Below are 13,752 nucleotides of genomic sequence, written 5' to 3'. Positions count from 1 at the left end.
ATCAAGAAGACGGAAAGATATCTTGCCTTGATAATAGGCCATACTATGCAGTTTATTTACAGGTGCAAATATCATATCCCTGATATGCAAACAAACACACCTTATCTTCTCACATGTCACTTTCATTCACTGTATTTAATTTTTTAAAAATGCCTAAAACTACTAATTCACCTTTCAATGTGTTGCCAATAAAATATTAAGAGAGTGCAGTAACGAGTTGCAGCTTAAATTGACAATCAGAGAACAGTATTTCACATTCATGGTCACTTACTCCCTGTAACAATTGAACTTCACAATGAAAAGTGAACTTGGCAGCACATTGCATCTTAAAGTACAGAAATTCTAGTATATTAATCATTTACACTAAGTCTCTTACTATGCAGTTAAATCAGGCTCAGTTTAACTGTATGGACGAGTCTAGCTTAAGACTAAGCTATAGGACAATGATGAATGTCACAACTCTTTTTTTTCTCACATATGACAGTTAAATTCATAAATTAGAAATGGGAAGCAAGTGCATATAATGTTGGCAGTAGTTTTCATCAAAGACTGTCATAAAATGTTGGTGTATGCAATTCATACACGGAACATGCATTCATTACTAAGATACTAAAATTAACATGGCTTCATGCTTTCTTTTTTTAACAAAGCCAAACAGTAATATTATGACAATTTAGATCATCAATAAGATTAACCAAACTTCAGTCACTGAAGAATGAAAATAAGCTTTTTGCCTTTCTTTCCTTTTGACATTCTTCTCCTCATGGCAATCTAGTCGATGACTAGTGAAATCTGTAACAATAACATTTGGCCTACACAGATGATATGAAAAATTACTCCACAATTTAAATCTACTTCACATTTACATTCATATATCATTTATCAATAACAAATAGGTAAATATTACCAATTAAAAAAAAAAAAAAAAAAAAAAAAAAAAAAAAAAAAAAAAACTTAAAATATATGGAATGTAGCTGGCAAGCCCAGCATCTTATGCCTCATCAGTAATGCTAGGGAAAAAGCTGCTGTTTTCTTGCTTCAGCAACCTCCTCTTTTTCTTCAGGCCCCCTTGACCTAAATCAGTTATAGGATCGCTGTCTTCATCTTCTGCTTTTCCTTCACTGTTTTCGGACTCCAGCTTGTACAAACTACTGGCAGATGGTCTTTTGGTGCTTTCCCTGCTCTTACGTGTTCTTCTAGGTTTTTCCTCTTGTGAGGCATTCATCGCTGCCAGGGCTTTACGCGTAGCCCTGCCCACACTGGTGTTGGCGTTAAATGTGGAGTCGGCACTCCCTGGGCCAGATTGGTCCAACCCTACGTTGAATGTGGTGTTGAGGCCTCCACTGGATGTCTGGCTCACCTATAACATATCACAAATCTCGGATTTTAAATTTGTCATTACCAACAAGAACTGAAAGAGCTATATTTACACGAAAAAACACAAATAAAAGTATAATCATCTGCTGTATGACTTCATTTTCATTCCTCCTCATACCCCCCAATATATTGTCCACTACATCTCCAAAAACCATAACCAGCTGAAAACTGGCACAATTTACAAGTATCAGTGACAAATAAATCTTGAGAGACAAAAAAATTACATTAAAAAATAATAAAATTTTACAACAGACCAGTAATTTTTCACAATAAGCAACAGCAACAGGTTTTCAGCCCTCTGGTTCACTTTAGTAAGTGCACATCTGGGGTACTTACATTTTCAGAGTTGCCCTCTCTGTTCACACAGGTGTCGGGGTTACAGCCACAGCTGTCCACGCAGAGACCCAGGCTCTTCCTGCAACAGCACCGCTTGGTTTGACAGTTGCCTTTACAGGAACAAAACTTCCCTCCTCCGGGACCACTGGATGACTGGGAATAAAAGATGGCATTAAATTAGTCCATGAAAAGAACCAATAGCCCCACGATTAACATAAATAAAAGAGAAAAAAAAATTTTAAATAATTTTTCAATCTCCAGTGACTGTTACCGTCTGTTACTAAGTGATAACACTCTTCAGCACACCAACACAATTTGTTCAAAACATAAATACTATACTCTACACCCCAAAAGACTTAAGCAGCCCCATGAGATGACAGCCACAGGAGTTATTGTATATATACAGGGTTGGCGTCAATGTCTCACCAAAGGGTAAGAAATGGTTTAATATTGTGAGGTTGTATTTGGTGGTCAAACTGGCAGTTGTTCACCTCTTTGGAGGCAACCTGGTTATACTACTTCAAACAACCCCAACAGATAATTCTGACTATTAACAAAATGTACATAGACTTCAAGAAATTAATCTTTATTGTATTAATAAAGGGATACCTTGTCACTGTCCTTTGAAATTTCACTGTAAGTCTTCCTCCTCTGATTTTTTGTTTTGTAAAGGGGTGTTTTTGTCCAGTCTTTGTCATTTTTGTCATCAGCTATGAAGTCGTCAGAATCCGTGTCTGAGAAGTCGTCAAAGTCCAGCATCAATTCTGCCTCTGTGCGCTGAGACTTAGGCTTCTTCTTCTGTAAAATTATGAGATGAAAATATCATTCAAATTTTTATTATATGATAATTAGAATATTTAAAATAAATTAGTAAATGAAGTTTCACCGAAGAAATGTGAATGAAGAGTGATTTATGTTTGACTTTTATATTTTAGTTTGGACAAAAAAAAAAAAAAAGTCTTAAACAGGACTATATCAGGTTTGCACAAAGATAGTTTTACAATGTGATCAAAAAATTCAAATGCTTAAATCCTGCAAGTAAAACTGAAAAATTGAATGCACAAATTAACAAAATGTAACCATGTTCATGACTTACCCGTAGCAGGGGATTGGGAGGAGTGAAGTACGGAGAGCCGTCTGCTCTTGTAATTGTGGGCATCAAAGACATCTTGCGACCTTGATACTTGGCTAGGGTGAGTTCCTAGCGAGAACAAATCAGGCCAAAGTTAGAAAATACAGTTTCTTCCAGATTAAAAATTTAATAAAAAATAATAATATTTATATGCATCTAAATGAATAATAACTTTAACCACAACCATGCTGTATGCCACAAGAGCTGTAGACTCAGCGTTTTCGTACCTTCTTCAACACCTCACATTCCTCCATTTTCTTCTGCAACTCCTCGTGTAGGCCACTGAGTCGCTCTATTTCTTGCTCCTGAAAACAACCAGCACCAAATTCAGGGCGAGACTTTCTTTAAGGCACAAAATTAATGCAAAATCTCCAATGAAATTATTATCATTACGTCAGCTCCTGGGATCAAAAGTTCAAGCTTAACACTATCATGAAATAGAATATGTCAACCGCCAGTCATCCATTTTACTAACTGATCATGTCTGAGGTGACGAGAAGAAAATTTTGGTGACAAACTTCTGACAATGCCTCGTACTAAGTGATAAATATATTACCTGGAACTTAAGGCGTTCCTTAGTTTGCTCATCTAGAGTGCTGTTAAGAAGAGGCTCATCCTCTTTTTTAGTTTTCAACTGGCGCAGCAGGTAAAGTATCTGGAAAAAATGGCGGTTATAAAATCACATATTTTAATCCTGTCTGCTGTGTTTGAATTACATTTATATCTTTTTGACAGGAACTCAATTTCTTTATATCCTGAAAGTATATTATTACTTATTTCTTTATAGTTAATAGCAAAAAGATTTTATCTCATACTCATTTAAATCTTTCAAACTTGGTTTTAGATTCAGTCTAAAACATCATCTGCAGGATACTTACCCTGTCTTCGTACTGTCTCTGTTGAGCCAGCAGCTCCTCCTGGTGGATATGTCTGACACTCTTCAGTTCTTCCTCCATCTTTTCTGTCTGTTTAGTCAGGTCTTCCACAGTGTTCCTCTGGTGCCTCAGTTCACAGGCCACTCTGCTCTGGGCACACTTGGCAATCACAGCCTTAAAAATAGGAAAAGGTTTGTTAAACTTAGTCTAACTGGTGTTTTAACCACTTAAGAGCATGATGACGACAATGGACAGTGCACATATTATATAAGCGCAGAGAGAGAGAGAGAGAAAGAAAAGAACATGAACGATACCAATGTATCTTCTGGTCGAGACACCATTAAAAGAAACTGTACCACACGACCAAAAAAGTTCAGAAACATCGATATTTTGAATTTTTGAATAATGATCAAATAACCATATGAGCTAAAGTAAATAGTTTACACCACTACTGATGGATAATGTATCCACCAATACATAGTTTTTCCATTACTGACAAACAATTTCACGTTTCCTTACTTTTTGAGTCCAGTGTATATAGATGATTAGCTCATATACTGCTGCATTTCAGGTGCACTGGCATTCACAGACTTTGGAAAAGCATAGGTCACAGGTTGATTAAAGTCACATGGTGCTAACATCAGCCTGGAAGTCACGTTTTATTTGCCAATGTCATGTAGTATTAAAGAATGCTTCAGTCTCACCTGGTCCAGCAGATAATTCATGCCTGTCTTGGCTTGTCCTAGTGATACAATGCTTTCCAGATTTTTGGAGCGGAAACCGTCTTCAGCGTCCACAATCTTCTGCTGTAGGTCTGCAATTTGAGCATTTCTCAACTCCAGATCTTGCTCCAGGGTGCGGATTTGTTTCTTGATTTCCTCCTCGTCTTCATCAGATGATTCCTTCATGTCACCGGCTCCACCCCAAGCATATTTCTAAATAATAATGAGAAGAAGAAAAAATATTATAATAAACCAAATAGTGGGAAAGAGTTATCATTGAAATAAATTGTCATGGTCTTTTCTGGATACTAGATCAAATACTTTTTACCAGAGTTATATAAATGTATGGAAAGTAGCCAAGAGTAGAGTTCAGAAATTAATAATAAATTAATAAATAAAAAATATCTGTAAAAATAAATAAAGAATAAGTTACAACATATTATAAATATGAGACAAACAGTAGAACATAGAGCTAAGAAACTAGAAATAACAATATTTACAAAACACCATTTAAAAGATAAAGAGAAAAGGTTGACAAAGATCCTCACCTTTTTGGGAGGTCCATTCAGCAGCTTGTCCTTGAGATCAGACAACTGCTTGGTCAGTTCCTTCCTGTCGTTCATCAGACTCTGGAGGTGGTGCTGGGCCTCCTTCAAACTGACCGCTATCTCCAGGTCCTGGTTGAGCAAACTCTGGAGAGCAAAAAAAATCAACAACTGTAATGTGTAATGCTACTGAGAGTGAAAAAACATCCCTGGCAGCTCAGTTTGTAGATCAATTCATCTGCATTCATTTAATCAAGTCACTGTAATTTGACTTGATGTTTGGGATGTTTTAAAGACAGGAAATGTGTGTGTCAGGCCTGCATGCTTGTGTGCATGTGTGTGTGTGAGCAAGCGTGTATCTATGCACGAGTGTCCTAAACTCCCACCTTGACCTGCAGCTGGTATCTGTTCCTCTCATTTTCAGGGCACTTGCTCCTCTCTGCTGCCACAGCCTTCCTCTTCTCCAGAACCTCCTTCAGCCTCTTGTTAGCAGCAGCAGCCTGTAATAATAATAATAATAATAATAATAATAATAATAATAATAATAATAATAATAATAATAATAATAATAATAATAATACACGGGTTACACCTCAGGTGAGAGAAGCCTAGTATTCATCTAGAGATATGAGTATGATATGAATTAGATATTGAAAGGATTTTTGGTCAAAGACAACAAAGCCTTGATAAGCTGCAAACACAAACTTTTGGCAACGTCAGGATTCAGCTGTTCAAGTGAAATACTTTGACAGTATGAGATTGGTCGAGACACTCTGCAATGGGCTCTAGCCCAATGAAAATTTATCACTGTTTCTATAAATCTCATTTATTTTATAGTCTTAACATTAATACCCTATCATCAACGTTTATACGAAGTGGTCTTAATTTACTTATGAAAGTATGCAAAGAAGAGCTAGGTAATCCCCACATCAGTTCTGGATATGTATAAACAGGCAGCAAAACATTTTTAGTAATGCAAAATACCAACAATAAAATAAATACTGAAAGGTTATTTAGCTGAAAAGCAACATGGAGAAAAGCAACATAGTGCAAGTGCCATATAGCTCCAGACTCTTAACAGTGACATCATTTAGTGAAATGTAAATGATGTTTTGTAAATTTCACTATTTTCATTACATAAAATTTTCTGATAAAATAAAACTTTTAAAAAAGGAAAAAAAAATGTCTGATAAATCTGGAGTGAAACATTAAAATCAAATAATAAATGACTTGAATTATTCTTTACCTGATATCTCACCTACGTTAAAAAAAAAAAGAAAACATCAAACTTTTACATGCTGAAAACTAATCAAGATGACAAATTGCCCTACATACTTTGAAGTTTACATGACAAAATTTTGATCCAATACTTCAATCTATGAATGAAAGATAAGGTTACAGCCCTACCCTCCCATCATTTATAAACCTAATTTAACAGTTTGTATTAAGCTACCAAAATTCTGACGCGGTGTATTTAACTTTACCTCTTCTGCCTTCCTCTTCAACACACCCTGCTGTTTCTCGTGATTTCTGGCCATCTTGGTCATTTCGTACTCTCTCTTACGATCCTAAGGGTGAAAGAATTTTTTTTAATTGATAACTGGGTTCCAAGTTTGACAGGGTAGTTATACTTTGAAATATAGGCAAAGTGGCAACAATAGTATATCTAAGTCTGAACTTCTTTTAAATATATTTCCTTTCACTTATTTTGAATTATATGGCTAAAAATTAACTATGCATTGTCTAGCGTCTGAAATGATTATAGCAGAACAAGCAGATATTATATCAAAACATTAAACCCCATCAACAATTTAAATTTTCTCCTTCCAAATCAGCATATGTAATGTCTACAGTTAACTATGATACCATGAGCCCAATGACTGATTGCAATCAAGCCTTACCTTAGCCTTGAGCTGCATCACTTCCTTCTCTTTACTCTGCTTCCACTTCCTGAAGTTATCTGCCTCTTCCTTCATCTGCTTCATCAGCTTTACGCGCTGCTGCTTCATTGTCTGTGAAGAACAGAACAAATTATAACATGAGAGTGACACTTTTAGAACTAACTTTCTCATTTTCATCCCACTATAGTATAAGATAGGGATCAGTTTAACTGCATCATATTCATATTTACATGGGTGAAAGTTGTCAAAACTTTCACCCATGAAAACACGGCTTGTAATTTCTCATTGCAAATCAAAATGAAGACTGGAAAACCTGAAATCAGACATAACCCTGAAATAATTTACCCATGTATTTACAGATATAAATTTATACTGAAACAAATTTTATGGCACAAATTGCCGCACAATGATCCAATAGCACACAATAGTACTCCATCATACCTGTATGTCAGTGTTCATCTTTGTGACCTGCTTGTCTGTGCTTTCCTTCATTTTCACAATCTTGTTCTTCTCCAGTAGTTCCTTCTTCTTAGCTGCCAGCTCTTTCTCCAACTCTTTTAATCTCTGTCTTCTTTGTTCCGAGATCCTGGGATGGGGGAAAAGTAAACATAAATTCAAATTCAAAAGTGAGCATAGCTGTAACTTCAGCAGTTTTTTAAACAGTTTCTAAGACACTGAATGTGCTAAATTATGTCAAAAATAAAAAAAATAAAAACAAATCAAATCCAATTATTAGGGGGAAAAAGAAGAATATGTAAGCACTGATATAAATTCAACTATCAAAGCCAAAAAAATAATGATACTAATAATAAATGAATATAATCCATGCCAATAAGATGCTGTTAAACAAAGTAAATGTCAACACAAAATGATGTCAATAGGTCAGGGAGAGACTGCCATTTAGTGAATAAATAAAAAAATATGACATGAGGTCCAGGGTGCTGTCTAGCGCTATGATATATTTGGCTCAGAAAAAGTTGGAAATCTGTTGATGGCCGGAAAAAAAGCTTATCCCTGGTTTATGAAACTTCACAGTCTTGTCTTTCATAATAATTAAGTGCACTAACTTGTTGGCATTAGTCTGAGCTTTGGCCGAGTCCAGGGCAGCCTGCAGTTGTTCCTTCTCCTTCATCAGGTTCTCCAGCTGGCTCTCTAGCTCTTTCACATTTTTCTGAAAACAAACCCCAACTTTTCTTTAATACTGGTGTTCCTTTGAGACAATAAATTTCTGATTACATACGAAAGGTGATTATTTTTTTTTATTCAGATCAAGCTTCTTGAATGATGAATATAAAATGGTTAAAATAAGCCACAGTCAAAACATCTTAGTATTGTTTAAGGCGAATGACCAGAAATTTGAATACATTGTTAGCATTGGGTATAAAGGGCAAATCATTTTATTAAAGCCAAGAAACAAAATCATTGCTATAGAGAATTTAAATTAGATCTAACAACTTGTCCCATATGCCTCTCATTTTTTATTCAAATAATCAAATGTTTTATGAAGATAGGAAAACTAATCAACACATAAAAGAGACCTTCATTAAATTCTATTTCAAACCTCACCTCATATTCCACTCTCATGTTATCCAGACGGCCGTCATTCTCAGAGAGCTGAGACGCCAGGTCCTGCTTCAAGTTGATCAGCCTGTTCAGCTCCTGCAGCTCTTTACTCAGCTTGGCCTGACACAGGGCGTGCTTGGCATCAAACTCATCTGGGACAGGAGAAGAGCCAGAGCTCTCCTGTGGGGGAGGAAGGAAAAAGTGTGTTAAAATTAGGACCCACAAATAAAGAGAAGTTTTGTCATATTAAAACCAGGCACTTTTCATGAATTTAAAAATTACATTGTTTATAACAGAATTTTAGCACAAATAACTCAGATACTTACTGTTTTGGTCTCTTCTTCTATAGTGCTCAATTCATGTTCTTCTTCCTTTAAATAATAAAGTTGGAGAAATAATTAAATGACAATTTATGCTGATGATACACTGTACTTCACCATATAATTCACCATTATCAAAATAAACACCTGCAATAAACAAGATCTTACCCAAGGAAACCACCTCATATCCAGTACTTACAGGGAATTCCTGTATCTTTCTGCTTAAATCTTTCATGGCATCCACCTTATCTTTTAATTCCCCACTGATTTCCAGCTCCTGTGTGATGTTGAGAGTGAGCCTAAAAAAATTTAATTAAATTTGATAAATGATTATGAAAAAATGAAACTGTTCATCGTTACTCTCAAGGTCATCAAATAACATACCATGAGAATTGGAATTAACTGTGATTAACTGTTAAAAAATAATAGAATAAAAAGTTATCATGACATAGTATTAGTAACAGACACAATTCTTATTTTCTCTTCATCAGTTTAACACTGACTGGGTTTTACCATCTTATTCATCAATTCTTTTTTATTAGTTCATCAGAGTCACAAATAAAACCAGATATCATAAAGAATTGAAGCCTCTTTCTCACCCTGCTTGCTGCCTGAGGTCCCTCAGTCTTTCCTTCAACCTGTCCCTGGCCAGCTCAGTCTTTATTATCTTCTCACAAAGCCCTGTACTATTATCCACAGCCGATTCCAACTCTTTGCTGAGTTTATGATTTTCCTCCTGGTGAAATAAGAATTAAAGACGCATAAGGAAATATTAATGATGCAAGTTTAATTAAAGATGTGCATAAATCATCAGTCTATTATAAGAGCCACTGGTCCCACAGCAAATAGAAGAGTTTGAAGCCAGGCCAGAAAAATGTTTTAAAATGCATTCATCACTGCTGAATAATCTTAGTTAATGTAGGTCTAATCACTATCTTAAGTGCATTTCTTGTAGTTATAAATCTTTAGATGGCTCAGCAAAGCAATTAAAACCTCTGGATTATTAGTGTTATCAACTTATTCAGCTGATTATGGTAATGACAATAGTCTGCATAACAACGTGTAAAATTCACAAAAAATACCTCCAGTTCTTTAATTCTTTCCTTTAAAGCTTTAATGTCAATTGACCCTTCAAATTTGCTGAAAAATAAAAAATTAAAAACATTTCATATAATTTACCCAAGGTGAATGCAAAATGTAATGCATTCTATATAAACACACACACTGACTAGGTAACAGTAGCTTGATAAGGTATTCTGATAGCTGAACATGCTTTAATTTGGCAGGGTTCACACCATTCACACACTAATAAACCGAGTGCGGGGCTACATACCCAGGAACTCCACCATTCTGCATAAGTTGAACCTGCAGCTGTTGAACCTGTGGGGAAACAAACACCAAATCTAGGGAGTCTTTTCATACATGCTTACAACATCATTAATCAATTGAAAGAAAATCTCTGAATGTTGTAATTAATCCCCTTTGGAAAAATTTGTGATACATAAAATACATGCACCAGACAATATTTCCCTTATGCTGCAGCGCTGATTCTGGGTAGAAAGCATCCATAACTGTCATCACAATTTCAACAAGACACACAGACTTTTTAAGTTCATTTGCACGTTTAGTATTGAAAACCCAACTCACCACTCCTTTGAGTCTCAAGATTTCTGCTGCTTGTGGGTCTCTGTTGACAATGGGTTTGTTCTTAATCTTCCTGGCCCTGTCTGCGTACCTCAGCGTGTTCAGGGTCTCCTCCATGTTGGAATCGGAGGGACTGACACAGGCTATCATTACAGTGTGACTGTTACCACCCAGAGAATCTAAAGAACAGAAAAGAATTTAATGGTGCTCTTCTTCTTTCTATCTAGCACCAGTTTCACAAAAAAAAAAAAAAAAAAAAAAAACTAAGTCAGGTTCCCAGGCTAAGAACTAATTATCTAGGTTACATGGTCACATCTTGCCCTATCAGGAGCAGTGTAACAGCAATCTCATGGAAATCCTAGTCAACTAAGCCAGGGAACGGACTTAAATTTTTGTGAAACTGAGACCCAGGCTGCCTTTCATTTCCATAGTTTGGAAAAAAAAAAGAAAAGAAAATTAGAGTTAACTGCCAACTGCAGGAAATGCTAAATTGTAGGTTTTGACATTAAGTTTTTTTTTACTGACTTTTTGTTTATGACAACTCATCATTTTAAGGTGGAAAAGTTTGAGTTTGATGAAATAATATAATTTATGGCTTGTTTAAAAACATCAACGATTATTATGAATAAAAGAGCCAGGCACACAGTCTCTCTCAATTGCCTCCAATAAAACTCTAATAGGAAAAGAAAGTTTACTTAGAGATCAGAAAGTCAAACACATTGGACAAAGTTCCTCCAGTCTATTGTTCATTTGGTGATGAATCAAAATATCCAATTTTAAAATTATGCTAGCAGGACCCTATCAATACCTTGCAGCAGCCTTGTAAGCTTGGAGTCCCTATAGGGGATATGACTCCTCTTCTGTGACTCATCCCCTAGGGCACTGATCACATTACCCAGGGCCAGGAGACCCAGGTTGATGTTGACCCCCTCCTTAAAACGACCCCCCTCCGCCTGGGTCCTCTTGCAGCGTTCTGACCCAGCCAAGTCCACAAGATGGAATTTTGACTTCATGAAGTCGTTGCTGTCTTCTCGGCTTTGTTGTTCCACCATGATGGTGAAGATGGCGTGGGAACGACTGGAGGTGGCGTTCATGGCGGTGGCGCCGGTGGTTCTGTGGGTGGAGCCGTGTTCTAGACACAAGATGGTGTCCTCTGGGGAGGATACGACTGTTTCCGTCAGACCAGGGATCTGGAATACAGATGTGATAACTAAAGTATTTACTGTATATCAGACAGAGAATGCAATACAAGGCTGTATTATGCTCCAAATATTGTGAGATTGGTACCACTGAAGAAAAAGGAGAAGTATACCAAACAATCTTTGTGGAATCAACCTATTTATATTAAGTTGTAGACCAGATAGGAAAATATCTTAACCACTGTGCAAATTTGTCAACTTGTCAATTTTGCAAACATAGTTTTTTTAACTATGCAAAGCTGGTATTTTAGCTGAGTGCAAATATTTTGGCATAAACAAAGGCCAGGTATAATATATAAAGGATGTGTGCATGTTTATATTTTTGTACAAACACCTACCAAAATCCCCCCTTCTGGGTCTTCTCTAATGGCCAGATCCTTGCTGCTATTACTTGACAGCAGATCATGGAGGTCTTCGTTATAGATCTTAAAGTACCAAAAAACAACAGAATTCAGTTACTGGAAACTTTATAAACATGGCACCTAAAACATGCATTAAATAATGTTTACGCACAAGAAAAGGATTTTGTAGGCACAAAAAATGTAGTGTAAATGTGCACCAGTAATGTACAAGCACGAAAGCAGTTCATCAGTTTCATCTATTTTTCACCTAACATATTTTCAAACAAAATCAATTACCTCTAAAAACGAGACTCGAACCACAAAGGTATGGCTCTCCTCCCTCTCCTGAATGCCTCTGTACAGCTGTCTCACCACCCTGGGGATCACGCCCGCCAGGTCCTCGTCTTCCTCCAGGGAGATGTTGTATCCACTCCCCATGGTATAAGTCTTACCAGAGCCTGTCTGGCCATACGCCAGCACTGTGGCATTGTATCCTGATATAACAAACAGCCGAGTTAACGTCACAAGACCCATTGTGGACAAGAAATGAGATTTTCTCTAGTTTTGCTCAGTATTGGATTGGTGTACAAATGTGAAATTTGGCTCACACCAGAGAGGAATATTACTGTTTATGACTGCACATAGGCAGCCAATTTTTTAATATGATTAAGTTATAGCATCTCAAGCATGATGAAATTTTATTTTTGTGTACTTATCATAAAATAATGACAATGACAGTTTCAGGCTCCCAGGCAAGTTTTGGATCTTAAAATTTGAATATTTAGCTCTTGTTTTCACAAACCAACTAGGATTTTTTAAAGTTGAATTGGACAATGTTGTCTGTGACATACAGTGTATTTTTCAACTGACCAAACCAAGTGATAACCAGGCTGTGATGAGATGTTTCCACCAAACATGATTAACTCACCTTTGAAAACCCCCTTCACAAGGTTTGCCACTGCTTTGTCATAAACCAGCTCCTGGGACGTGTTGGGGGAGAACGCAAAGTCATAAGTAAACGACTTGGTGCCTATCACAACTTGTGGTTCTCCTGGTATGAACTCCAGGCACTGCTGACACCCTTCTGATGTCTCCCTGGGGATCAGTGGTCTGGCACGGAGGGCCACCTTCACTGGGATTACCTTGTCCTGGGACATCCTGGGATAATAACAACTAAATTTGATATTGCAGTTAGGTGGCAATGACGGTTAGCACAATGTCAGTTGTATAATGTATTACACATCTGAGACAGTAATAGTGGAAACTGTGTTACTTACACATATGAAACTTTGTGCAAGGCGGCAACTTTATTCTCAAGCTAGAATGCGATAATGTCAGAGACCCACCTCTGAATAATAAAATAAGATGTTGTGCGTATGCTAGTACCGTAAACAACTAATGCCATTTTCTTTTCAAACATTTTTTTCTTAAACAAAATCGTGTTAATTTCAGTGTTGCTGACATCAACAATCAAATATAGTACTTGCCAAGTTTCTAAATCATGAAAAACTTCACGTCTTTCGTCACACTCACGAGTTACAGGTCAGACTAGTCGACTTAAAATTCAAAATATTTCAAGTGTGCTTGCCAGTTCTCTTACCTTACAGTATATCAGCTATAAATTTATCATTTGTTATCATACAGCAAACCCAAGTAGTAACAACCCGCGAGTTTAAACCATGTGCCAACAACTGCTGATTGGCTGTTGAGAGCGAGGTTCAGGACTTCCGGTTTCTCTGTCACATTGTGAGCTCAGAACTCTTTCACACCTACCACAATTACTAAGTATTTAAGTTC

General features: G+C 36.6%; 2 protein-coding genes across 2 annotated transcripts in view; both read right to left on the bottom strand.

Moving 5' to 3' along the window:
* LOC106161725 (protein SLC31A2) overlaps positions 1-2,282 on the bottom strand; it is a 96,884-nt gene extending 94,602 nt beyond the window's left edge. Inside the window, exon 1 of the mRNA XM_087008196.1 lies at positions 2,275-2,282. The gene's annotated coding sequence lies outside the window, so the exon portion shown is untranslated. The remainder of the gene's footprint in view (positions 1-2,274) is intronic.
* LOC106165844 (chromosome-associated kinesin KIF4-like) lies at positions 23-13,660 on the bottom strand. The gene is made up of 26 exons (XM_087008190.1): positions 13,556-13,660; positions 12,884-13,113; positions 12,253-12,449; positions 11,953-12,039; positions 11,224-11,605; positions 10,419-10,594; positions 10,105-10,151; positions 9,854-9,911; positions 9,371-9,507; positions 8,971-9,070; positions 8,778-8,822; positions 8,455-8,631; positions 7,956-8,059; positions 7,330-7,474; positions 6,889-6,999; positions 6,472-6,555; positions 5,374-5,487; positions 4,991-5,134; positions 4,425-4,655; positions 3,724-3,894; positions 3,402-3,500; positions 3,073-3,150; positions 2,810-2,914; positions 2,323-2,511; positions 1,714-1,866; positions 23-1,360 (listed from the first exon to the last, which is right to left on the bottom strand). The coding sequence occupies exons 2-26, from the start codon at positions 13,110-13,112 to the stop codon at positions 992-994; spliced, it is 3,732 nt and encodes a 1,243-aa protein (XP_086864316.1). The 5' UTR covers position 13,113; positions 13,556-13,660; the 3' UTR covers positions 23-991.
* Between the last annotated feature and the right edge of the window lie 92 nt (positions 13,661-13,752).

The sequence above is a fragment of the Lingula anatina genome, chromosome 3 (genome assembly GCF_051362555.1).
Source record: "Lingula anatina isolate TDL-2025a chromosome 3, LinAna3.0, whole genome shotgun sequence".
Lineage (NCBI taxonomy): Eukaryota > Metazoa > Brachiopoda > Lingulata > Lingulida > Lingulidae > Lingula > Lingula anatina.
This window is presented reverse-complemented; position numbering and strand designations above follow the sequence as displayed.